Raw genomic sequence first — 25,804 nt, forward strand, 5'->3', positions numbered from 1 at the left:
AGCGGCGGGCGGGAGCGCGGGAGCCCCGCCCCTCGCTCCCCGCAGGCCCCGCCCCGCGCGGCGCTGCACCTTTAAGCGCGCGGCAAGGGGGCTGACGGGCATTGTCACGTGCGGCGGCGGTGGAGTCCGGGCTCGTGCCCCTTGGCCGGAGCGGCGGCGCCGGCACCCGCCGGGCTTCCCGCGGCAGCGTGCGCCTGCGCGCGTCCCCGCGCCGGGCTCGCGAGCGCGCTCCGGCCCGGCCCTCTCCCTTCCGCGTGCCGGAGCGGCGGGCGCTGCCCCCGCTCTCCCGCCCGCCCTCCCGGCGGCGGCGGCGGCGTGCGGAGATGGAGCTGTTCCAAGCCAAGGACCACTACATCCTGCAGAGCGGGGAGCGGGCGCTGTGGTGCAGCCGGAGGGACGGCAGCCTGCAGCTCAGAGCCGGTGAGCCTCCGCCGCGGCGCGCCTCCGTGCCCGCTTCCTGTGTGGGGAAGGGCCGGGACCCGCCCGCCCGCGGCGCCCTGGCCGGGGAGGGGGCGGCGGTTGGCAATGGCTCAGGAGGGGGTCGCTGGTCGCGGGGCGGGGGGAGAGGTAGGGAGGAAGGGCCGTGGCGTAGCTGCCCGCCGGGGGCCGGCGGGGGGGCCGCCCCAGGAACGGCCGAGCGCCGGGGTGAGGGCAGGAGGCGGCGGGGCTTGTGCGCCAGGGGTCTTCCGGGACGCGCTGCGGGTCTGCCCGGGGCGGGGGTCTGGTGACCACCTCTCCCCATCACCCCGGTCCTCCGAGGGCCAGCCTGCGCTGCCGCCGCCGTCCCCGCCGTGGCGGCTCCGCGCTGTGGGGGGCAGCAGCCCGGCGAGCTGCGGTGCAGGAGGGTCACGCGTGTCCCGGCGAGGAACGTCCCTCCCCTAGGCTGCGGGGGCTTCCTGGCGTGGCGTGTCTGTGTCTCTACTAAACAAACGCTCCGGCTGCCCCCTCCAGCTCCCCAGGCGCGACCCGCGCCTGGCCACCCGTCCCGGAGCATCGCTGAGTAGGAAGGGCCATCTTGTGCTTGGGGCCGCCTGATAGAAGTGATGCTGGCCGGTGTTTGTGCTCGGCTCTGGCTCTGGACAAATGCTTTCCTCGGTCTCCTCTCCCAGGAGTGACCCGGGAGGTGCCTACACTTGTACACTGCCCTTTGTGTGTGTGTGTGTGTGGCTGTGGGCAGGGCGAGTGACAGCTGCGGGGAGGGGGGCTGCCTGCCTTCATATCCGGCTGCAGGGGGGTAGCGGCAACAGAAATTGTCGGTCCAGTGAGTTGTGTTAATGGGGTTTTTTTTTTTGGGAAGCAGAGGTAACTGTGATGTCTGGGAGGTTAGTCAGCAAAGGTGTCTGTGAAGTGAAAGAGCATCCTTGGAAACTAGCGTGCTTTGAGTAATATATGTAGTTAGATGTGAAGGACCACACAGTGTACCTGCTTACGAGTTAAAAATACCCTGACTAGCTGGGTATTCCACCGAACTTGTGGCAGGATGAGGAGATGCTACTTGCAGTTCTCCAAAATGGGGATCCGTGTCATGCCAAAACAGCCAGTCAAGTGTGAACGTGCCCAGGTTGGCTCTCTGGGTGCAGTATGCTTCGTGAGCTTTTTAAAAAGGCTGGAATAACTCTGTATGTAAACAAATACCATTGTTATCAGTGTCTATCCAGGGAACTGTTTTCTCTACTGGTCTTTCTTGTGTTATGTTTTCTTTCTTGAGTCACGCTAATGCTTTTGTCTTGTCAGTGCGATTTGTTTGCATCTCCTAGGTAAAATTACAGGCTCATTCAAGTCAACATGACTTGCTCTTGTTCAACAGCTTCACTTATGGCCAGAAGTCCAGCAATGCTTTGATTTATATGTCATCTTATGAAATACTTGATTTTAAGCTAGTGAGCAATAGCTAGTCAGTGCAATACATGTTTTCATGGAAAGAAAAACAAACCTGAGCCCTCAGTTTTAGCTTTGCTAAGGTTATAGTCATCTGTGTGGGCATAAAAGCTATTACTTGGCCCAGAGTAATAAAACATAAACTACTGAACTGTACTTCTAGGAGGTTGTTGTTTCAGAGCTTTAAAAATATCAATCACTTGTTTTTATGCAGCCATTGCTGTGATTTTTTTTTTTAACCTATTTTTTGTTTGTTTTGTTTTTTCCTTGAAGCCTGTGAACTTCATGGGGGCTTTGCTGGTGCCCAGCAGTCCTCCTGCGTGCTGTTCAGCGGGATTTTAACCTTAGTCTCCATTTACATTTTCAGCCAGTATACATGCGATCCCTAATGTGTGTGACCTACAGATTAATGAAAGGTGATATGGAACTGAAGTCTCTCAGTCTACTTGAAATGCTGGGTTGTTAGTTGTGCTAACGTGTGCTTGTGTTTTTGTTTTTCCAACCTTGCCTGTGAATCATCATACTGAAAGTGGGCTATAGGGCTGTGAAACAACCTTAGTGTGTTGAAAGTAAGCTGAAGAAACAAACCTTTCTCTCACAGGAAGTATTTCTCGGATCGATAGCTCTTGCTTTATATTAAGACAAAGCTGGATAACCTCAACTTTACAATTTTATTACATTTGACTGTTTATAATCAAGGCCACTGACCGGAAATGAATAAATGGATTACTGTGTGATGAGTCACTGCTGTATTAAAAAAACAGTCATAACTTGTGTTTGGTGACATGTTCAATAGTCTATCGAAAGGCTATAATCTAACTATGTTTCTCTACCTGGTTTTGGAGGCTTTGGCTTTATTTGGGTCCAAAGAGGCTGCTCTGCATTGATCTTTACATGTAGAAAGAGGTAATATTGGCAAACCCTGTGAGGTATTGCTTTATATGAGAAGTCTGAATCTAAAGAGCTGACACTAAGGTTTATAATACCCTCCTCCCTCAACTATTAACAGCATGTTCAGAAATTTGCTAATATTGAAAGATGTATTTCTGACCTCTTTGAATCAGAGAGTGAACAGCTTGAATTAAAAAAGGCAAAAAAATCCCCCATTTGGTAAATATTTGTGATAAGCAAAGTCTGAGGTTGGCCCTCCTTTGAAGGATGTCTGTCTATGTTTACAAGATGTTTCTGCTCGTTTTTTCTCTGCAGTGAAAGCACTAATGAGTCACCTGCAGGAAATCATGAATCATTTTGGCATCATAGATTTTTTGTTAGGAATTTTAGCTGTCAAGGGTATATTCTTTTGAGTGTAGTGAAAAAACACATGTTGTTCAGCCATCCATTAAATACCTTACAGCAGGTCTTGGTCAGGGTGTTTCACTTGGTGTACTGTGTTTACGCCTTCCTTGGCTGCTCCTGACAACCAAGTTTTATTGATGTTATTGATAGTAACTGTGTATACATATGCATGTATAAATATATATGTAGAAAAGAGCAAAAGTATTGAAGACACTGAAATCTTCTCACCTCTTTCTTATTGGCAGAAAGAAGAATAAGAGTCTGGGGTGAAAAATTCTGTTATTGTGCTGGCCTTGATAATACTCAGTGCAGTAATGCCAGACTAAATAAAATCGGGAATAGCTGCTACTAAAACTAGTTTAATAATGTTGGTTCCCACCAGCCTGGAGAATAAATGAGATATATGAAGATTGGAGCTATTCTAAGAATTATTTGTGGACTTCATGCTCAAGGACTCCACCGCCTCAGTCTGAAGAGTAATGTGGTGGTAGGATGTGCCTTGCCTCTGGGGCTCTAACTGGAGGCATTTGCTTGGCTTAAGCACTTTAGGAAGTTGGTGTTACAGTACTGGCTTTCACCTGTTGGAAAGGGTTGAGGATCAGGAACTGAAGCTATGCCTCTGAAATGTTTTCCTTTCAGTGAGAGATGTGTTACCAAGCAGTATTCTCAGAGTACTGGGGGAGAGGTTTCAGGCTAGGTGTGGAAACTGAATCGCAGATTGTAAGGCCAGCTGATATTCTAGGGAAGTGTGCTACCCTTACTCCTCCAGGACGCTACTGGAGTTACATAGAAATTCCTGAGCTGTTCTTCATGATTGTAGACTGGAGAAGAGTAGTTCCTGTGTTTGAAGTCTAATGCTGGTAAATGCTCAAGTGTAGGCCGTGGCCTAGCACACCATGCGAGGATCAGTGCTCCCGATAACAATAGATGTATGGGTAGGCTTAAGGCTGCAGAGCAGCTCTGAGGGTCAATGGCCTGAGTGCTAACTCCTGCTACTGAAATAAGTACTTAGTACAAAACTGAATTCCTGAATATCAGCAGTTTGTTTTGGAAACTGCCCATCTATTCTGGACAGTGAATTCCAGAGGAGGTGGTTGTAGCTTTAGAATAATTCTCTCCGTACTACAAGCTACTCGACAAGGAACCTCAAGCTGGTTTTTGACACTTCTTTTAGCTGCAGTGGTTACAGAACTGTTTTCTCACCCTTGACTGCTTATTCTGTTCCCTCTTCTCCATAGCCTTGCTTAGTTGTTGGCACAACATATGTGTGGCATATAATCTGCAACCCAGTGAGAATGTACACTTAAACCTTGAGCAGTTACCTGTTGCTGCTTGTTCCTCCTTGCAAATGAGAACAGAGAGGATGTGCTGCTCTATACCCTTCATCTGATGATTACATACACTAGTCAATTTTGTAGCTTCTGACTGAGTTTCAAATGCATTTACCAGAGATAATTAGTTTGCACTTAAACCAAGACCTATGTAACTCTATCCATCGCTCTTACAGAGCACAGCAAACCTAAAACTGAGACTTAAATGAATTGATGGTATGTTATTTCCTAAGCTGGTGAGAATTAAATCTTGAGGTGAGATGGTTTTTTTAGCTTCCTGTTGAGTTTTAGTAGCAGAAGATAAGTTGAATGTAATAAAACTGTCCTTGTCATTTTATTTTTTTCTCCTCTGGTCTGGAAATGCTAAACTTGTCCCAACTCAGATGCATGTGTGTCTTGGAATTCCTGCCACACTGAAATAACTTCAGGTTTTAAATACAGGAAAAACCTTTTAAGCTTGATGTGCTGTTGCTTTTTTTTTTTTGTGATCTGAATGTTGCTTGCCTTGTGAAGGGTAAAAAAAAAAATGGTGGTTTTTTTTCCAAAATGAATCTGTAATTCAGGTGGATTTTTGTGGCTTGCATTTGCCAACAGAGGTTAGTCATCTTTGCTCTCATGGCGTAGTGTTAACTAAATATTAGTGAGTAGAAAATTGCAGGCTAATTGCAACTGAAGTATGTAGCACAGAAGGTGCTGAGGGGTAGCAGCCTTTTCTTTAAGAAAGGTCAGCATGGGTATCAGTCTTGTGGTTTTTCAGTCTGTGAATACTGTTCTTATTGAGCTGTTTCACAGTTTAAGTGTGGGTGATATTGCAGCTGTATGTGTGAGGAGACAGTAAGTCACGTAAAACTTAAGTTTTAAACTGTCTGAACTGTAATAAAAGGCAATCCTTTGATATGCCAGTTATGTTCTTTTAAAACCAGTCTTGTAGACTGGAATGGGGGAGGGTTTTATAAATTAAATGCTATTTAGTTGGCACTGTTAAGCATACAGGAGAGGCTAATAGTGCTGAAGTTGTGCTCCAGAAAGAACGGTTAATGCTGTAGCTTCTCCAGCTGAGAGGTTCTTTCAGCCACTTCCTGAAGGTTTTGAGTGCCTTCAGAAAGTAATATGGTGGGCAGCAGGACACTTGCTGGCCATAACAGGAAAACAACTTCTCCTGCATCTTTTCCAAACTGCTGTGTTGCATGGCAGCTGCAACAGGAGCCTGGAGATGTTGAGGGGCTGTGATAACATACACTAAATTCTGCCCTTGAACTGAGGCAATTCCCACGTGGTGGCTTAGAATTTTCTTTTGGAAGCAAATTATTCAGTGTCAAACAGATCTCAAATACAGCTTTATTAAATATTGAATGTGTGTTCTGAAACTCCCTTCTCTTAGGGTGATGTATTGAGACTCAGGGACCAGACTTTGGCAGACTCTACTCTTTTTCACCCTTCAAATGTCTCGAGTTTGAGAGGCTTCCTGATTCATCTTCAATATTATAAAGCATGTATTCAAACCTCTTGAAGTGCTCTACTTCCTGTCTGTGGAGTTCAAAGTTCCTGATGATGGTCATCAGTTCTGTCAGCTCCCTGTATGCTTATTTGTTAAAGTACCTGAAATGCAATAATTTGAATAGTAAACTGATAGGAATGGGAATCAAAAAGAGGGAATGGTTGGATAGACTTCTAGAGAAATATGTAAACAGCGCAAGGCCCTGTTTTTGAAAGCTTTCCTTTGGAACGTTGGAATATTAAAACTCAGTAATTGTTGTATATTCTTGTTCCAAACACCTCTAATCCCTTCCTCAGTAAGAACTGGGAGAGGATTTTTTTTCCTGAAAAGCTGAACTGAAATTAATAGAACTTCACCTGAACATTTTTTTCCTTTTAAGGAAGAAATCTTACTTGAATAGAAACCCTGAAACAGCATTCCTTGTGTTTTTGGAAGACTGAAAACAAGGTGCTTGACCATGCTTTGAGCTCAAAACTGTTACGCTCTATTTTGAGTAACGTAGTAAGTCTTTATATCTGATAAAATGTTAGCAATGGTAGGCAAAACTGTAGTGAGATGCTGAAGTGAATCATACAAAAGATGCCAGCGTTGTGCAAAACAGAATTCTGAGCTAAATATAAAAATATAGGGCGTTGCCAAAGAAGTAGTTGCAAAATGTAAATGGCAAGTGTGCTGGTTTGAGACTGTTAACTTTCAGTTTGCTTTCTCCTTGTTGGTTCCTCAGAGTAGGAAAAGCAGCAGCTTTCCTATATACAGCCAATACTTAAGTTTTTCCCTATACTGACATGTCTTCCAGTAATGTTTAAATGATGTATTTTTGCTTGTCATTTGATTAAATAGCCGATTTGTCCCCACGGTGTAAAAGAAGGGCCGCACACACGGCTATGTGGTGTGTGTGTGTGTGTGTCATGAAATCCTTTACCTGCTGCTTGTGAAACATGTAGAAGACTTTTTAGCACAGTTCCTTTAGTGTTTGAAATGACTGTTCCCAATTCCTTATTCTTTTTCTGCTTTGAGTTTGATCATTTTGGCAGTTGGAGAGAAAAGCTAATTGTGGGGTTAGAAGTATGGCCTACCTCGCTTAGGCCTTGTTCTCCACAGCTATACTCATATTTCTTTCATGGCTTTTAAGAAGCATTAACCTAAGTCAGTTCAGTGATAAATAAACCAAGTTATTTTCACAATCGTGAAGTTGTTCTACTCGGTGTTTATGTTTTAAATCTTCTGAGGGTGGGATAGCTTTCTTGTGTTCCCTTGAGTATAGCTGTAACTGTGGAGCGAGCTCGTAAAACAGTATCTTCAGGAGGTGTGAAAGTAGTATTTAAACTGTCACTTCTGAAAGTAGGTTGAATAAAACCGTTCTCCTGCCTTTTTGATCATTTCCTTCTTACAAAGTAAATAGGATTTAAAAAAAACGTCAGACAACCTACTGCTTTCCTAGCTTCAAGGATATACCCACAAGTGACTGGAGCTTTGAAATACCAGCTGAAAATGGGAGTGTGTTGGTCTGTAGTAATACTTAGTGTGGTGGTGTTAACTTCTGGAAGGATAAAAGATATTTCCTTACCTGTATCACTCCTGATAAAGTATGTGCTTACTAGCAGGGTTCAGCAGTGTAAAAGAATAAAGAGAAATTTTTTAAATTAAAAAAAACAAACAAAAAACCAAGGCCACTGACATTTAGTGGCTTAGTGCCTGTTTGCACATTGAGAGAGTCACTGCTGGCTGTTTATCTGAATGGTATTTACAGGTCTGTGGCAAGGGTGAGGAGGGGATTGTAATTTCAGTGGTTAACATGCGTCTGACAGCTTGTTGTACGCACCTACCTGCCTACAGCACTTGTGTCTAAAGTGGGGTGCATGTACTTTGGGGTGTGCAAGACAATCCACTGAGGTTTGTACCATCAAAATAAATACTATTTTAAAATTTTCTCTCATACGGTTTAAAACATATATAGGAAATAGAAGCTTTAAATGGATGTAAATATTAGTACAGTAGAGCATATGTATATTTAGCATGCACCCCAAATGTATATAATGTATAAAATATGTTTTTATTAATGTGGTATGTGATCAGAAAAGTCTGCAGACCAGGATTTGGCCCTGAAGATGAATGTTTGGAGAGAAGTTTCATCTGGTAACAGCAACTGGTACAGGAGTTCCTTTGTGCAGTGCCTGTAATAACTGGATACTCTCCAGCCCACTGAACATTTTCTGTTTAAGTTTCCTGAGCAATGTCTAGTGACTCAGGGGATTTTATAACTGCAGCAGAATACAAAGAAGTGTTCATTATCAAAGGGAGTAGTAAGGCTTGGGTTTTGTTAGATACTTTGTCTGGGAATTGCATCTTGCTTTTGCAGCTGTAACACAAACTTGCATCCTATACTCTGATCCTTGTTTTAAATCTGTCACTATACAGCCTGAATTGTACTGGAACTGTTCTGTTTATCTAGGGTAACTTTGCAATACTGAAGGAACGTGTCCAAAGAAGTTAAATCACTCTTCTGTTTTCCTAGACACAAGTGGGTAGCTGTGTACTCTCCAGTGAGCTGTGCTTCCATGGTTGAGACGGGCACTCTGTAAGAAACTTGCACTGAATTACTGGGGCAGTTTTAGGCTGGATATTAGGAAAAAGCTCTTCAATATGAGGGTAGTGGATCACTGGAACAGGTTGCCCAGAGAGATAGAGGCCCCATCCCTGGAGATATTCAAGGTCAGGCCTGATGGGGCTTTGAGCAGCCTTGTCTAGTGAAGATGTCCCTGCTCACTGCAGGGGGGTTGGACTAGATGACCTCCAAAGATGCCTTCCACCCCAACACATTCCATGATCTTACTGTTTGGAAAACATGCTCCTCAGTAGAGACCAGAGGATGAGCAGGCTTTCTCACAAGGTGTAGCAGCAGTGGGAAGACAGATTTTCCTGAAATCCTCCTAGTGTAGCCAGGCTGTGTGTGGGCAGACTGCGGAGTAGTGGTGACTTCATTTATCTCTTAAGCAAAGCATCTAAACTCTTAAGTGATTGAGAACTCTCAAGACTGTAACACTTAGAGGCAGCATAAGCTGTAGAGATGACAAATTAAAGGTAATTAAAACAGGTGATTAGCTGAAGGAATAACTTGTTTAAACTTCAGTAGCAAGTATGCAAGCAAATAAAGTTAACACTTAATGAAAATTAAGGGTTTATACTTGTAATAATGTCCTAATACTCCTCTGTCTTTCTGCAATTATAGTAGCACAAGTATAAATTTATACATCTGTGCTGAAAGGAAAAAATAATTAGCCTAAGTTTGCTTGCATAAGTAGTACTTTCCTACAAGAGAAAGAAGTTCAAATTTATACTCTTAAATCTTCCCAGTTAACTTGTAATCTCTTAATCCCAGCTAATTTTTCAGAACTCTATTAAAGATGAACTGGAACTTGGAAGCAGGCTTTCTTTTGAAAAGCCACAGGAGGTCATGAGGGTCAAATAGTGCTAATAATAAAGTCTGGTAGCTGTCAATCTAAAGCAGACACAATTTAAAGGAAAAAATCTCAAACATATTAAAGTATTGAATCTTTCTTCCTGAAAATTAACACTTCAGCTACCAATTGCTACATTAGCAGAGCTAAAAGATTTACTTGGGCTATTCATAATGAGTTACTCAGCTTTTACTTTCTATATTAAAAAAAACCCACCCTTGCTTGTGTGGAATGGTGAGGAGGATTATGAGAATTGCTGCTCTGTGGAGAGAATTTTTGAGAACCAGCATGTGTTTGTCTGTGTCCCTACACTTGCAGATAAACTGAGTTTGGAGTTCAGAGATGTGGTGTTTGTTTTTATACTGAGTACAGGAAACATTTTCTATCCACCACGGTCTGTTCCTGAAAGCCAGCAAAGCTTGAGGAGAGTGAGGAGTGTATTCCTTGAGCTACACTGAGATTGGAAGACAAATAGTTACAGCTGTTTGATGGATTGAACCAGGCAGTGGCTGAGTAGTAAGGGCTGGATTTAAGTGATAAATGAAATCTTTCTTTTCCTGCCCCTGCCAGAAGGAAGCTGCTAGCCTCCCTCCTTACAGTCCTCAGCCTTGCCCAGAGTCATGCACTGCTGAGCAGGTGGCTCACCCTGCAGCAGCTGATTGTTTCTTAGCAGAATTTGTGCCTGACCTTGGATCAACTCTGGTGGTAGACTGGAGAAGCGGCTAGGAAGCAGGTTCTGGCTTCTGATGCTCTTCTAAGTTACTTTTATATCACCTTTTCCACCATTATGTTTGTGTAAACAGAGTTGAAGACACTTCATCCAGCACTGCATGGCCCTGTGTTGCTGCTGGGAAGCTCAGAAGGGGGGGGTGGTGGAAGTTGTGGCATCAAAGCCAGTTTTGTTCCGAATTTGTGATGGATGTTCTGTTGTGCTGCAAGTACAATGCTGCTACAATCACTGTGAATGGTAAACCCATCATCCATGGCTGTTAATCTCTGTCAGGGATCAGCAAGAAGAGGCAGTGCTTATTTCAATGGCTTGAATCTTGTTAGGGGCATAAGGGACAGGATGAGCATTTTCTGACTTTGGGAAAGGAACTCAATAAGCAAGTACATACCTCAGAGTGTTAAGGTCTGTTAAACCTTGACAATTGTCAAATCAAAGCATGCTGAGGACACCAGAGAATTGCCCAAGTCAGGGAAGATTTTCAATGGGGCTCAGCTCGCTGCTGGTAGTGACTCTCTGTACACAGCTTGTTGCTTTGAAGGACAATGGCTGTTTAGACAGACTTCTCTTACTGGGCTGGTGACAGCGAGCAATGTTTCAACAACACTGCCTTGCAGTGTGAGGTTAAGTCTTCATTCCTTGCTCTGTGTTTTAAGAGATCGTGGGACTACTAGTATAACATCTATAGGAGGATAAGTTTGTGTAACTGTATTTAAGTCTTGTTTTGGGTTGTTTCTCAAAGCTTTCAGTCTGTTTGGGAGTAGGGGAAAGCTGGCTGTTTCCTTTGTTAGGACTTTGTGGTAGTTAAGTCTTAGTGATAAGACATTTCATTAAAAAAGATTAAAACTTGCCATGTGTTGTTTCAGGGGTCAGAAATATGTCTGCATGTTGTATGTATGCTAGCTGGAAACCTTTAACTGAGGATTTTGTTTTGTGTGTTTACTTCCCCCCTTGGCCTTTAACATGTATTACTGTCCACCAACTTATGCTGCCTCTTGAATTCTGCTGTTATTTTGCAGTTACAGGCTAATCCCCTCAGGCTTGCAGTTAGAGACCCAGGGAAGGTATCTTTGCAATGGTTACATAAGCAAAGCTGAAGTGGTTATAACTTTCAGAGGTAGGAGATGGTGGCTGCAGATAGCTGCTGCCGGGATCACCAGATAAAGTGACTCAAACGACTTTACAGTACTAGTCAGAAGTTGAAGCTGGCTTCTTCCGAGCCAGAGTAAACAGGACTGCAGTCAACATGAAAGCCCCAGTTCTTCAAGGGTGGCTGGGGGGGGACAGCAGTTAAAACTTTTAAACTTGGCTTAGCCATTTTAGGCTTCCAGACCACACTGTCCAAGAGCCAGAGGTTCCTATCGGTGTTTGCTGTAGTGATGTGTACTCAGCGCGACTGGGTGTTGGCTCTGAGTTGAGATACGGTCGTGGTGCAGGAAACTGAGCTGCAACCAGTTACGAAGTTCTAATCTGAAGATCAGAACCAGTTGTATTTTATTTAGCTACAATGACTTGTTTCTATGCTGGGGCACATACTTTCCTGCGGAAAGTTCTCTAGAGATAGTGCAAGGGGGGAAAAACCCCCAATCCTTGTGATGCTGTCACCAGAGAAAGTCAGTGTGATTCCACGTTTTCTCACAGCCTATAGGCATTTCTCCTGTAAGACTGCTTTGCATCTGGGTCGTCTTGGACACTGACACCATGCCCCACACTAATCTCCAAGTATTGCTAAATAATGCTGTGGTTTGTTCTCATGCCCTGCCTTCCCTGTGGAAGATTTTCTTGCAGCAGCCAGCCTTCACTGTCAGCAGCCTGATAATCATGCTTATCTCAGGAACCAGTGCTGCCCAGCTGGTGCGTCCATATTTGCTGTCTTTAACAAGTAATGTGTGTCTAATTCCAAACACATTATCTTCTTTTTTGTCCCCAAAGCTCATCTGAGCTATAAGTGAGCATAAGAGTCAGGGCTTAGAGCCAGTTCTCACTGTGCTGCTCTACTACTAGGGAGGAGTATTCCTGTACAAGTCTTGGGTGTTGTGTATGATTGCCTAGGACTATTTATGTCAGAGAAACACACAAAGCATAATTGAGTAGCTGCCTGAGACCCTATGTAGTGCTGCAGTCCCTGATACCAATTTCCTTATGGCTTTTTGCAGCCAAGTCTAAACTAACATTTCCTTATATGTATAATTAAAACAAAAGCTTATTTTCTCTTCCCCCCCTCTTGTAAGCTACTGGATGAAAACATAGCTTAATTATCAGAGCTTTCCTACTAGTATCTCCTGTCACAGCAGGAAATCGGTGGTTTAAAAAGGCTTAGATGGTATTTTAGATTACTAGGTTTATAGTAGCTTGTAGTAGAACTAAAACTTCAATGGTTTAGTTCTCTAAATTCCTCCTGTGCCTAGTTACTTTGGGGGCTGGTTTTTAGCTCTCACAGTGGAATATGAATGTGGAAGTCAGCTGTGAAGTTAGCAAAAAGCAGATGAAGTCTGAGACAGTACAGCTTGAAACTTCCCAGGGGTGAAGACAAGGCTCTGGGGATTGTGTGGGTGAACTGGGAAAGAAGGTACATCTGTGAGTAAAGCTGCCTGTGTTCTGTAAGTGATAGTGCAATTTCAGTTTATTAGTGTGGATGCTCTGCTTGGCATAGAGGTGCTCTTGCATGTTGTTTGGACTGCAGCTCTGAGCTCAGCCTGTCCTAGAACTCATTTTGTACAAGTTGCTGGCATACACATACGAGATGAGTGTAAGTACTTCAGCAAGGTTAGGGGATAAATCAAGCTCTTCATGCTGTCGTAACCATTGTCACTGATTTCTTGGTGCTCATCTATCTGTATTAGTCTCCAAGAGCTTCATTTAATCATGGTGTGAGTCGTGCTGGGTTCTGTATCCACCAAGAAACTTGCAGTGAAACAGGAAGAACCAGGAGTTTCTCTGCAGATACATCCTGGTTAATGGTACAGCCTGGCTGCTTATACTAATTGTAGCTCTGTGCTCCCTCCTGGAAACCTCACTGAAGCTCTGCTACTGTCTGCTCTCAGTTCTTGCTTGCCTGCATACAAGCAAACCAGATGTCTCCCACTGAAATGAGTTTAGATCTATCCTGACTCACACCACTTCTATTGCATCTCAGGAGAATGCTTGTATTTAATGATGAGCTGACTCTGGTTTAATGTTAAATGGGATGGTGGAAGCTAGGAGTGAATGTGAGCAGCAAAGTCTCAATTACAGATGTTTCAAAGAGGAGAAGGTGTTTGAAAATGGGTATGTAAAGTAACAGACTGCCCATCCCTTATCACCTCCAGATTTCAGGTGGAATCCAGGAAGAAACTGAGGTCTTGTGAGTAAACTTTGTGTAGGTGGGTGACTTGTATGCTTCTGTACCTTAAGGTGGTGTGTGAGTTTGGTGTGGTGGTTTTTGGTGGTCTTTTTTTTCTTTTAAATGTTCATCTAATTACCCTGGGAATTAAAATTGGAGGTTTAAACTGTAGAAAATCTTCCACCTTGGAAAAAAGTGAGTTTTAGTAGATAATAACAAGCCTTTTGTCTTTCTGTAGAAAAATCTCCTTTTTTGGTGGGTGTTTTTGCATTTGCAAGTGTCTCCTCCAGCTTTTGAAGATTTCTTTTCACTTCAAAGATGTGACTTCTGAAACTATTCTTTCCCTGTTGAGCAGGTGCTACACTGCTGTTAGAAACTCTGACTGGGTGTCATCAGTGTGTGTCTGTGACCACAGGATGCTCATGTTTGCATGATCTCCCTGACTTCCATTGAGCAATGGCTTGGATGCATGTTGGGAGGGTACCCTTCACAGACCTGGAAGCTGATAGTGCTGCCTTCCTGCTTTCTCTTCTACTTCCCATGTGGCTTCCTGGAATTTCTTAACAGGAGGGGAACTGGAAACCCAAGTCTTGACTTTGTACTTCAGGATTCCATGTAGCTGAGAGTGTTTCCACAAAAGAAGTTTGTGTTTCTTTGTGTGTGTGTATGGAAAGTGGGTGTGAAATGGTAATGGGAAAGGTTTGGGAGAGAGCTGGGGCTGACAGCTAGCATCTGCTTGCTTTTTGAAGCTACATTATTGAAGTTAATGACCTGTATTCAGTTTCACTATAGCCATGTTACAAATTCTGATGGATATTAGAAGAACTAAGTCTCTGTTAATTGTTTTTGTGCTACAGTAATTCAATTCATGTGTTTTTCTTCCAAAAGATGTATTAGAGCTTTAATTTGGTAACTTCAGTAATTTGATCATAGCTACTTGGTAAAAAGCAAAAATTGAATATCATGTTTTATTCTTCTTGCAGGACTCCTAGTGTGTATTCTACCCTGTAAGGTGGGGAAAATTGAGAGAATAACCATTGTGAGAGTAATTGTTCTGTTGAGTTGACTTTGACAGGAGATTTGTTCTTTATTTTGCAGCCACTGATCTTCTTTTGGCTTGGAATCCCATTTGTCTGGGCCTGGTGGAGGGAGTCATTGGTAAAGTTCAGCTTCACACAGGTATGTGCTTGGGTTGTTGTCAGGTTTTTTTTTTGGTTTGTTTTTTATTACTAATGCACTTTGTAGTATCACTGACTTTTAAAACAAATAATCCTGTCACTCAAAAGGAATAAGGTAGTGTTCTTTGTAAGGAGGAGTATTCCCCAGCTATGTGAACTTGTCAAAGAGATTATGTTGTAGCTGCAGGTGCAGATTCCCTGTAGCTTCCAGTGTATGTATTTTGGTTCATTGCTGTCATGTTCAAATGGAGAACTTAATTCACAAAGAGTAGAAATTCCTTTGAAGTTCTATCCAGGACTCCCTGTGAGAACCATAAAATAGTTGTACCTCTTTGAATCCTTTCAGGTGTTTTTGTTGTAGTAGTGATGGAAACGTTTACAAAAACATAAGCTTTATTCTCAATACTTACATGAAAGCCTGAAGAATAATTACTACCTTGATAGATGACTACTTGAAGGTTAAAAAAACCCTCATTTGTCATCAGATGTAAGAGACAGCTATAAAATGAAAGCAGGTGTAGAATGCATTGTGATTTAATGTTAAGTCTGTCTCTAACTGATTCTAGTAACTCTCTCCTGTAAAATAAGGTCAGTGTTCTTGTAGCTTTAGTCAGCTGCAAATTCCTCTAGTCATAATAAATATTTATTTTTGAGATAAACCAGCTTTGGCTAGAAAGATTCTTGTGCTGGTAGAGCTCTGGATATCTGTTTATTGGCAGGCAGGAAAGCTGGCTGTAAACTCTGCTTCACTCCCTGTGTGCTGCTCTTTTTGTGAACGCTTAGACCCTGCATTTCAAGTAGTGCCTGGCAATATGATCAATACAGGTAAAGTTTCATGTGTGTGCCAGGGTAGCAGGGTGGATTAAGTGCTGGAATGGATCGGGTGTTGTGGTCTCTTGAATAGGAGCAGGTTAGTCAAGGTGACAGTGGCTTACTAGCAGTAGGGGAGGGAGGATTCAGAGGTGGTACACCACTGCATGAGTGTCCACAGATCCAGTTCTAGGGGATGCTTGGCTCCACAGCTTTTGTTTCTGAGAGTAAATAGTTCAGAGCCCATCTCTCCATGGAGTTTATGATGACATCCTCTTTCCAACTGCATTGCTTTATCTGCTTTGAATTTTACCTGATTTTTCTGTGCTCATTCTACAAATCTGTTCAGCAATCCTGTTTCAGCTCTGATGGCATGAAGTGGTTTGGATCCTGCCATCTCCCTTTCTTGTCTCCTCTAGTTTGTCTGTGCTGCTCAGCACGTGCTATTCATGCTGAATGATGGCTGAACTCCAGTAATTACTACTTTCTGCTGTGGGAAAATACTCACTGATTGTTTAAACATATTTTTTTGTGTGTTGCTGTATGTGTTTGCTTTTTGGCTTTGTAGGGTTTTTGTTTGGTCTTTGTGTTTGTTTTGTTTTAGACCAAGTGCTTGGGTACACAAAGGCCTTCCCCCCCTCTCTAGGGAGTCTAGTATAAAAGCCTTTGAGGGGAGAGACCTTATCCAATGCTTGCTGGAAGGTTCCCTGTGTTATGACAACTGAATGTCCTTGCATGTGTGTTTATTGTGAAGTGCTTCCTCTACTTAGGAAAGCTGAAACTTCCCCAGCATGTGATGCTTCAACTGGTGCCAGCTGGCTGTTGTCACCTGAATTAAGATTATTTAAGGTAATAAACCTGGTATCTGGTTATTTTTCCATGTGTCCTGTAGAGCTGCTGAACCAGCTCTGCTCATCCAGGCGCTCAGTGCCAGCAGGAAGCACTTTGCTTCTCTGCCATGTTCAGATGATGCAAACTGCTCATAGAGTATCCTTCTTGCTGTTGGTATTCTGGTCCTTAGTGGTGCAACTGTCCTGTAAACAAGCATTTCTTTTTATACCTTTTAAATGTCTGGAGAAAGGTACAATCTCCAGCTATTTATACTTCTGCTGGGAGCTGCTGCTCCCTTCAATCTGCTGACAGTTGCTGATGAGTGTTCTCTATCAGGCTGCAGTCGAAATGAGAGGGATGACTGAGATGCCTTACATAGGTCTCTGGAAGCCTATTATTATTGATACTCTCACTTGTTTATATTCAAGTGTAGCTTTATGTCATCCTCTAGCTGAATCATCCAGCACCCTGTAACAGTAACCTGTCCTCATTGCTTATTCTGGTATCAATCTTTGTCACCTGGAAACTTTATCAGCAGAAGTTGCATAAATATTTAATGCTGCTGAACCATGATCTCCAGACTTAGCAGGCACACTGTGCTGCAGAAGCTGGGTGAAATGCTTTTCTCCCAGAGCTCATCTGGAAACAGGAGGACTTGTTGCTCTGATTTCCTCTCCCCTGACCCCAGTCTGTAAGGATGAGAGAACTTAATCTGAAGCTCTCTCTGATAACTGGAGCCCTGTGTGGGCTTGTCCTGTCCAGAACCTCATTACCACCTATTGTTGGAAACAATGCTGGTGTGAGTTAGTGCATGCTGACTAATACTGGAAAATTTAAACACCGTTTTAGGCATTGAAGTTGCTACCAGCACACTCCAAAGCTGTCACTAAGCCTATATGCACTTTAATGTCTTGGGCATAGGTCCTTATATGCTCTTGAAAGCATTGCTTAATGCAGGAATGCTGGAGAAGTCCTAAAATGGCCTTGAAATGCCCCTGTAGTCAGTCTTGGGCTGGCTTTAATTTAGCATTGACATACCCTTGCCAAGTTGCTGTAACTAGGGATGGGGGTTTAATTTCCTCTTGATTGTGCTGGTTTTATTGCTGGCCCAGTATGGGAGAATTAGTATGAAAGCTCCTGTGGCAGGAGAGCAGTCTCACAGGGACCAGCTAGCCAATATCACATGGTTTATTCTTTATTCTGTAATTCTTTAAAGAATTTTGCCATGAGAGGGTCAGTTGTACATCTCAACGTAATTGCACCTACATTGGAGATGAGAGTCTACTTAAAGTATCATTTGGTTCTTCTTAATACTAATTTTTTAACATCTTCTGGCTTTTTTTTCTCCAAAAACCCCATTAAAATAAACACCCCAAAACTTAATTGAATGCCAGAATGCAAAGATATGGTTTCTTACCTATTTCTGGCTCACCCTGAGATGACTGGTAAGAAAATGTGGAGTAAAAATGAGAATAAAAAGACAAAGGTTTTAGAATGTGGTGTGGAGATACGTTACTGAACTAGATCACTGCAGATCTTCTTGGTACCAATGCACAATTAAAACTGTCTCTGCATGACCTTTCCATGTAGAGGTGAGCACATCTCCTGGGTAAACAGTGTCTCCTTTATAGAATACTAATTTTGTTTTGTGGTCCAGTTGATGTGCATAGATACAAAATACAAATGTAGCCACTCCATTCCATTTAGTCAAAATGCCTCTACAGGAGGTTGTGTTATTTATTTTTTTGTTATAATAACAATGAGGTACTTTACCATTATCATTTTAGTGGATTAAACTGAATACTTTATCAGACTATTTAGAAGCTGATCAGACACTGTAGTGCCAGAATGTGCTCAGAGTTAATACACTACATATCACTATAACCAGAGCTGTGTTTCTAAAACAGTTCCAGCAACTTCCACCCAGCTTGCTCATTGCTACCATGTTTTTTTTTCTCTTTTTTTTCTTGGTCAAAGCACACTCTGTATTTGTATCCATTTGCTGTATTTTCCAGTGCTGGTTAATTAAGACCCAAATTAAATGCTGCTGGCAAGGTTCTGTAGATTCAGTAAGCAGAAGGGAAGTGGAGTTCCTCCTTCCCTATCCCCAGGAAAGGAAAGGTTATTTTGTTAGCATGTCTCTGGATCTTGATAGAAACAATGAGTGGTTCAGCATCTGGAATATTTTCATTGTGATGTAACTGCTCTCTTTCTGACTTTATCAAATCATCAACATAGTTTCTTGCAAAAATCATGTTTTAACTCTCAAGTTATCCAAGTAACAAAAAAGAAGAAAACAGTATCTTGGAATTTATTGTCTACAATCAAAAATAATTGCAAAAAAGCAGCATTTGTAGTAAACTTAAGCACAGCTGAAGAAAAGCTACAGCAAAAGAATTTGTGGAAACTAAGTGCTAGATTGTTTGGGAAGTGTTAGAGAAGATAAACTGACAGTGTTGAAACAGGAGGGGCCTGTGCCCTGTTTTAGTGAGGGATGTGATGTAATACCTTACTTTAGGTGTAGTACTCTAATTGTTGCCATTTGCTCTGTCATAGTTCATAAAACATTAAAAATGAGTGTTAGATACTGAGGTGATTTAAAACATGCTCTTCTGGAATGACCTACGGCTGTGGCGTTCTCCTGTACGCACTGTACCTCCCACAGTGAGCTGACAATAACTAATCTTTATAGTTATTCTCTGAAATGACTTTTTTAACTGCAGAAGCACATGCTCTGTGAATCACAGAATGCTTTGGGTTGGCAGGGACCTCAAAGATCAGCTAATTCCAACCCCCCTGCCATGGGCAGGGCTTCCATGGCTATTGTTGACGCTTTTGCTTCAAGGCATACTTTATCTCCATAATTATTTCCTGACTCTTTCCTTTTGATCTGCTGGAGAATTCCTGTTTTCTTTCACTGGCTGCAATACAAATAGAGTTTTGGAATGCACACCAAGATGACTTTGAGTGCAACTTTTTGTTGCCCTTCCTTCCTGCCTCTTTCAGGGGCAGCCTCTAGCTCTTATGAGGATCTGTAGTTTTTAAAGGTTTCTTAGTACCCAACATAAACACATCTTTCTTCTGAAGATAGTACTATGGAATCAAAATGAGGGGTGGAGTGTCATAGCATACAGAAGTCTATTTACAATTATTATGCCTTTCCTTTAAATTGAAGAACCTGCTTTTGGACATACCTTTAACACTCCAACTCCTATTTGATAAGTTAACTTTAATTACAGTTGTTGGAAAGATACTTGCAATTTTGATAGGGCTTTAATTCTGTGTGGAGAATATGTTGACAAATCTGGGAACCAAAAACTCTGGGTGTTCTGTGATGTTAAACACACAATCCAGGGTTTTTCTTAAGAACTCAGATGAAACACTGTTTAGAACTTACAAAGTATGTTTTCCTTGCTCAGTATTTGCTATAAAGCTTCTAAAAAAAGTTTTTCAAAGGTTGGATATGGTATTTGAAGGCATAATAGGGAGATGACAATCTGTCACTAGTGTGGAAGCATATTTAAGTCTACCACAGCAGGCTTTAATGTCTGTAGGTGACCTCTTTGGTTAAACTCAGTTGGCTGCTTCTCAGTTGGGAGAAATGGTGAGTGTGTGTGTGTGTCTGAGACTTTCTGTGCCTCTTCCATCTGTCTTAAAGAACTTTCACTTCTGACTCAAAAGCCCAGTGTGCTGCTACTGAGCCAGCCAAAGGATTAAACTCTACAGAGATGATATCCAGGCACTACTCAGCTGTCAGTGAGGATGCTTGTTCTGTACCCCCACTCTCTCTATATACTTGAAGCTATAATTGCAGATGTTCTAGACTGAATGTGGGTATGGAATGCACCTGTTACTGAGATCTTCATTAATCTTTGGCTCATTAATTTCTACACCACTTAGATGAGAATACTTCAGGCATGATGCGAAGCTTTAAACGAACGTGAGCTGCTTTATGATGCAGTCCATGTTTGCTCACCAGATCTTGAACTCATAAAACCTGTAATCAGATGTTACCTGGGTCTATCTTTGCTGTTTTGTAGACAACAGAAGGTATAGAGGCAAAGTCTTAGCTTGCTACCATGGTTCCAGCTGGTCTCTTCAAATTGTCCTGCATTAGTGATGTTGGTGGGAACGTTGGTTTTTAGAGTGTGGAGGTTTTTAATTGCAATATATGATAACAAAACATAGCAACAGCGAATCATCACTAGAGCCTTCTGATCAAATGGTTCCTCAAAGGGGCTTTACACCATGGAGAAGCTTCTGGCAGGCTAATCCAAGTAAATGCCTGATAGAGGGTGGGGAAAAAAAGCATCTACCATTTTTTCCAGATTTACCGTGGTGGCTGCTCTTAATTCGTCAGAAAGCATTGATTGGCAAGCTCCCAGGGGACCATGAGGTTTGCAAGATAACAAAGATTGCAGTGATTCCACTCTCTGAAACAGAACCTCAGGATCTGGAGTTAGAGGTATGATTATATTCAATGAGTTCTGCTTTCCCTCTCCTGCTTCAGTGAAACTTCAAATGTGAAATACAGCTGAACACATGCCTCTTGTGTTTTCTTCCCAGTGTATGCAGACATACTGAATGTTTTGTGCTTTAATTGCCACTTCTGATTATTTTTTTAATAGAAGTTCTGCTAGGAAGGGAAGCTGCAATAAAATATAACCAAACTTCATCAAAACTGTTCAAAATACCACAGAGAAACAAAGTTTTCTTAGTGTAATAGACTAACAAATCATTTGAGAATGGAACTGAATGCACTGGAATAATCTAAAGGGACAGAAACTTTGTGCTTTGAGAAAAAAAGCTTTCCAATTAAATTTTAATGACTAGGGTGGTAAGACTCATAGTAAATCCTAGTAGGCTAAGCTGATGTACACTGTAGTTTGTAGTCTGTTTGGAGAAAATTCTGGCTTCAGACTTTTTTCATTGTGTGTGGAATGATGATGGGGGGACACATGATGGGTTTTAATAGTCTCACTGGTGCCTGTATGATAGCTTGAGAATCCTTCTGTGGAGATGGAAAGAGTAACAGCAAATCTCCAAAGCTTTGGTGTGGAACTCTAGGATTGTGAAGAGCTGATGAAGCACTGCTTCAGAGACTGGGCATTAGAATGTCCCAGGCTCTGGGATCCAAGAATATGTCCTGAAATTGAGGTGTAACACCTCCCTGTACTTAGTCATGTAGGCATGAACTTAGCACATTTGCTGGCTGCTTCTGTGCATCTTGTTTTGGTATCTTAATTCTGTAACTTGGCTTTAGGGAAACCCTTACACTAAATATTGCAGACTTTTTTTTTCCTGAAAGATAACTGGATAAAAAAATAAAACAAAACTGAGTGATACTAATTTACAGTGTAATTTTGGTGGGAAGCTGAGGTGGGTCTGGTTACTCAAGTGTTGTCAAATTTTGGCAGATGTTTTCATGATCACAGAAAATGCCTTTTATAAAAAAAAGGGGAAGGAATAGGCTATAGATAGAAACTTGTGTGTCTCCTCTGTATCTCGAGTGTCTCCCCTAGATTTGTGGACATCACAGTTTTGCTTATATGTAGACTTTAAAGTTTCCATGAACTTGTTAGAAAGTATTTCAGTATTGGCTCTAATTCAATGTTTGAATCATCACTTAGCTCTGTAAAAAGCACCATTTTGGGATAAACAAGCCAGAGAAGATTACACAGTCCCCAGATGACACAAAATTTCTGCTGAAGACTCTTACTCAAATTAAATCAAATGTGTCTGCTCCAAATAAAAAGAAGGTAAAGTGGTTGTTTTTTTAGTGCTTTCTTGTTTCCTTTCAAGATGTTTAGTTGATAAACCAAAGCCTGTGTGTGGTGGATGATAAAATGAAGACCTAAAAAGAGAACTGCAGGGTGTGCAGCTACTCTCTTGAAGCTCAATTTAATTTTTATTATTTCTGTTGCTCTTCTATGATTTTTTGCAGTTGGTAATTATAGCACTTCAACAGAATTGCTAATAAAGTACCTTCTCACCAGGATTTGCTTCTAGTGGGTTTCTAAATGTCTTCAGGTTGCTCTGTGTAGGAATCTTTCTATACAGAATTGGAGACAAAATTTGCTGCATGGTTCCTCAGAGAACGCTTTACAATCTTATCAGAACACTTCTTAATGCAATCATGGCTTGGGTTTGAAAGTCCAAACACTATTAACAGTAGAATGGGCGGATGCAATATTTGATAAACTCTTGAGGCTGGAACTTCTGGAGCTTCCATCCAAGTGTCAGGGTCTGACTGCTCTGAATGCCCTAGCTTGGTGTTTCTGAAGGTGCTGTCTCTTGCATTTATCTTTGCTAGGAATTTTAAGATCCTGCTCCTTGATAAGAATATATTTGTCCTACAAAGTCAGAAATAGCATTTAGCAAATATGACTGGAGTCTTTGTCAGTTAAAGAAAGACAAAAAGCCATTACTTTTTCTTTCAGATCAAGGAAAGCAAGGAAAAAGAGAAGTTGGAGAAGAGATTATTGGAAGAGTTGTTCAAAATGTTCATGGACTCAGACTCCTTTTACTACAGCCTGACCTATGACCTAACAAATTCTGTGCAGAGGCAGAGTGCATGTGAGAAAACTAACTTGCCACTGTGGCGAAAAGTAAGTGTGTGTGGTTTGTCTTTTATTTGTAGGAGATGTGGTGCTCAGTAGTGTGTGTGTGTGGGGGGTCCAAACATGACTGGTCACATTCTCTGTGGGTATAATCCAGGGCAACTGAAGATCTTGCCCTGTAACCAGCTTCAGTGCAAGGAAATGAAGCAGAAGTCTCCAGTAGTGTGTCTTGATCTGAGCTGTTATATTTGAAAGTAGTAAACACTAGACTTTGTGTGTGTGTGGTGGTTGTGAATGACACTGGTATCTTTACCAAAGATACTGCCAAATATTAAATATTTAAATGTTTAATACTGCAAAACCTCCACTTTCTGTCTAACAGGTTGATGACAGATTCTTTTGGAACAAGCACATGATAGAAGATCTCATCAGCAGTGATGTGAGTCTTACTCCTCACAGCAGTATCTATTATGCAAACCCTGCTTTAGTTCTAGCTGAAACGTTTACTTAAGGCCTCATAGAAGTTTACTTAAACGAGTTTGGCAGGCAGGTCAGGATCAGGACTGTGCCTTCTGAGGCTGAGCAGCTGGCCTCATGCCTCTGGCCTTCCAGCAGCCTTGTAGCCATCCTCTGATCATTGCTAACAAAAAGCATGTCAGTTGAACTTAAAGCTTTATAGCCATAAAGCAGTGTAGGGTAACTGCATGTGTGATGTTTGTGCTGATTTTTCAAGGCAAACTAGAGATGTATTTATCTGTGAAATGTATTATTTATGGACAGAGCTGATTATTTGATAAGGAGGAGGAGCCAAAATAGGAAGAGACTCTGAATTACAGAGTTCTCTTCTCTTAAGTGGAGAATACTGTTTTTTCTCCTTGAACAGACTTGCTGATCAGTGTAACAATAGTGTAGAACAAGTTACTCTGAACAGCTAATCAGGGTAGTAGATAAAGCATTTTCCTAGCTATTGGGCACAAAGAAACGTAGAACAACCACTCTTCAGTATATAATCTCAATTTAAAATTTAACCTCCTAGATTAAGGACTGAATTCCTCATTACTGCATGCTGGTTTAGGTCAAGTCTTAGATTCTCTAAGATGGCAATGGACATCCTGCCTTATGCTCTGCATTTCTTGTTCATTAATAATTTTATACACTAATGCATATGGACTGAGAGCAGGATAAACCCAATATTTGGGAAAGGTTGCAGACAATGCAGGAGTTTAACTGGTTGTATTTTTCATGTTACAAGATATAAATGGATAACCTTGAATTAACCTGGAACTTGGATCTAAACTCCATTCAAGAAACTGAAGTTTTTAGGGTGACAAAACACTAATGTGCAGAGCCCTGAACCAGTTGGCTTGGTAGTAAGTTAGCCTACATAAAGCTTATGCTAATATGTTCTGCTAAAAACAGATTAATGATATTACACCTTTTTTATCTACCTACACAATGTAATATGCTGTATGTACACATAGAGAATGTAAAGCTGCCTGAAGCAGCAACTAGGTAATAAATTACTGATATCTGCTGCTCTATCTGGACTTGACTATCTTTGTCTCTGACATGAGAAATGATTACTTTAAGCTTTTAATGTGTTTAAACATCAGATGTAACATTGTATGAAAATGCCCTTGGGGAAAGGGGAATAGAAGCTTTTAAATACTGTAGGGCACTCTGCTATTCCCAGGTAGCAGGGAGTAGAGGAGGGCTCTTTGCCCTGACTCAGCTTGCTTCATCTCCATATAAAAACCTTAAATTGATTTCCCTTTCTTCCTCCTGACTTAAAAGCCATGCAACTGATGGAAAGGGAAAAAGTGCTGGTACCTGTTACAGAAGTAAGACAAATATGGCAAAAAATTCTGTGGAAAAAAAATCTGTTTATAAACATGAGAAATGTCAGAGGTAATTGTAGGTAACAACAAGAATGTAAATGCTTTTTGTAACCTTCAGAGTGCTGAAGTGGACTTCTGGATTATACCCATCATACAAGGATTTGTGCAGATTGAAGAGCTTGTAGTAAACTATAGTGAATCTTCTGATGATGATAAGAGCAGCCCTGAAACTCCTCCTCAGGAATCAACTTGTGTAGATGACATTCATCCAACGTTTCTGGTGGCACTGATTTCACGCCGGAGTCGGCACAGAGCTGGTAGGCAAACAGAGCTCAAGGCACTGGGGCTGTTCCTGAACACTGGAGAGGGGTGCAGATGATAAAACTTGGGAGTGCTGTGGTGTTCAGCAGATGGTCAACTTTTCTCAATGTATGTCCTTCCAGGAAGAAAAGGAAAGGCTGTAGTCTGCAGCACTGCACAGCTGCTATTTATTTAAGGGCACTTGACTATTCTTGTGTATCAGCTCAGAGATGAGGTCCCATCTTTGCAAGGAATGCCTTGATTAGGACCTTGTGCTCAGCTCTGTCCTGATGCATTTCAGCAGGCCTGAGTGGGAGTTAAATTTTTCAAAGGTGGTCTTTTGAGGGCCCAACAGCAGCTGATGGACCTGAAAAGGACCATGTGTGCCTGTGTCCTGAGAGATGTTTGTGCAGGGCCAAGGTGTGAAATAAGAACTGTGCTTTGATCTTACACCTGGTTTGACTTTAATTGCGCCAAGGTGAACAGAAGTTATTCCCTGTCCTTAGGAGCATGGAAAGACTGAATCACTTCATACTTCACTGGGTTCTGTTCAGCTCTAAGCCTTTTCAGGCTATCATTTTTATAGCTATTCTTTACCATGTCCAACTCCTTTTCTACACAGTTAGGTTTTTAGCATGTCAAAACAATAAAAAACACCAAACTGGTGAGCTGATAAGGGCTGGCCTTTGTACCACAGCTAACTTCAGGGCATTTCATTTGTTTTCCAGGAAAATTATTTCTTGGAACAATTCAGAGTAAATATTTGAGGGTTTCATG

General features: G+C 41.9%; 1 protein-coding gene across 1 annotated transcript in view; it reads left to right on the top strand.

Annotated features, from left to right (window-relative positions):
* Positions 1 to 323: 323 nt before the first annotated feature.
* Positions 324 to 25,804, top strand: part of INPP5F (inositol polyphosphate-5-phosphatase F) — a gene marked incomplete at both ends in the record, with an annotated part of 39,587 nt that continues 14,106 nt past the window's right edge. The window contains 7 exons of the mRNA XM_084264691.1: positions 324 to 420; positions 14,609 to 14,689; positions 20,658 to 20,794; positions 21,960 to 22,088; positions 22,770 to 22,937; positions 23,272 to 23,328; positions 24,846 to 25,044. Coding sequence (XP_084120817.1) covers positions 324 to 420; positions 14,609 to 14,689; positions 20,658 to 20,794; positions 21,960 to 22,088; positions 22,770 to 22,937; positions 23,272 to 23,328; positions 24,846 to 25,044 — 868 coding nt within the window. The remainder of the gene's footprint in view (positions 421 to 14,608; positions 14,690 to 20,657; positions 20,795 to 21,959; positions 22,089 to 22,769; positions 22,938 to 23,271; positions 23,329 to 24,845; positions 25,045 to 25,804) is intronic.

Source organism: Gallinula chloropus (genome assembly GCF_964237585.1).
Source record: "Gallinula chloropus genome assembly, chromosome: 5".
Taxonomy (NCBI): domain Eukaryota; kingdom Metazoa; phylum Chordata; class Aves; order Gruiformes; family Rallidae; genus Gallinula; species Gallinula chloropus.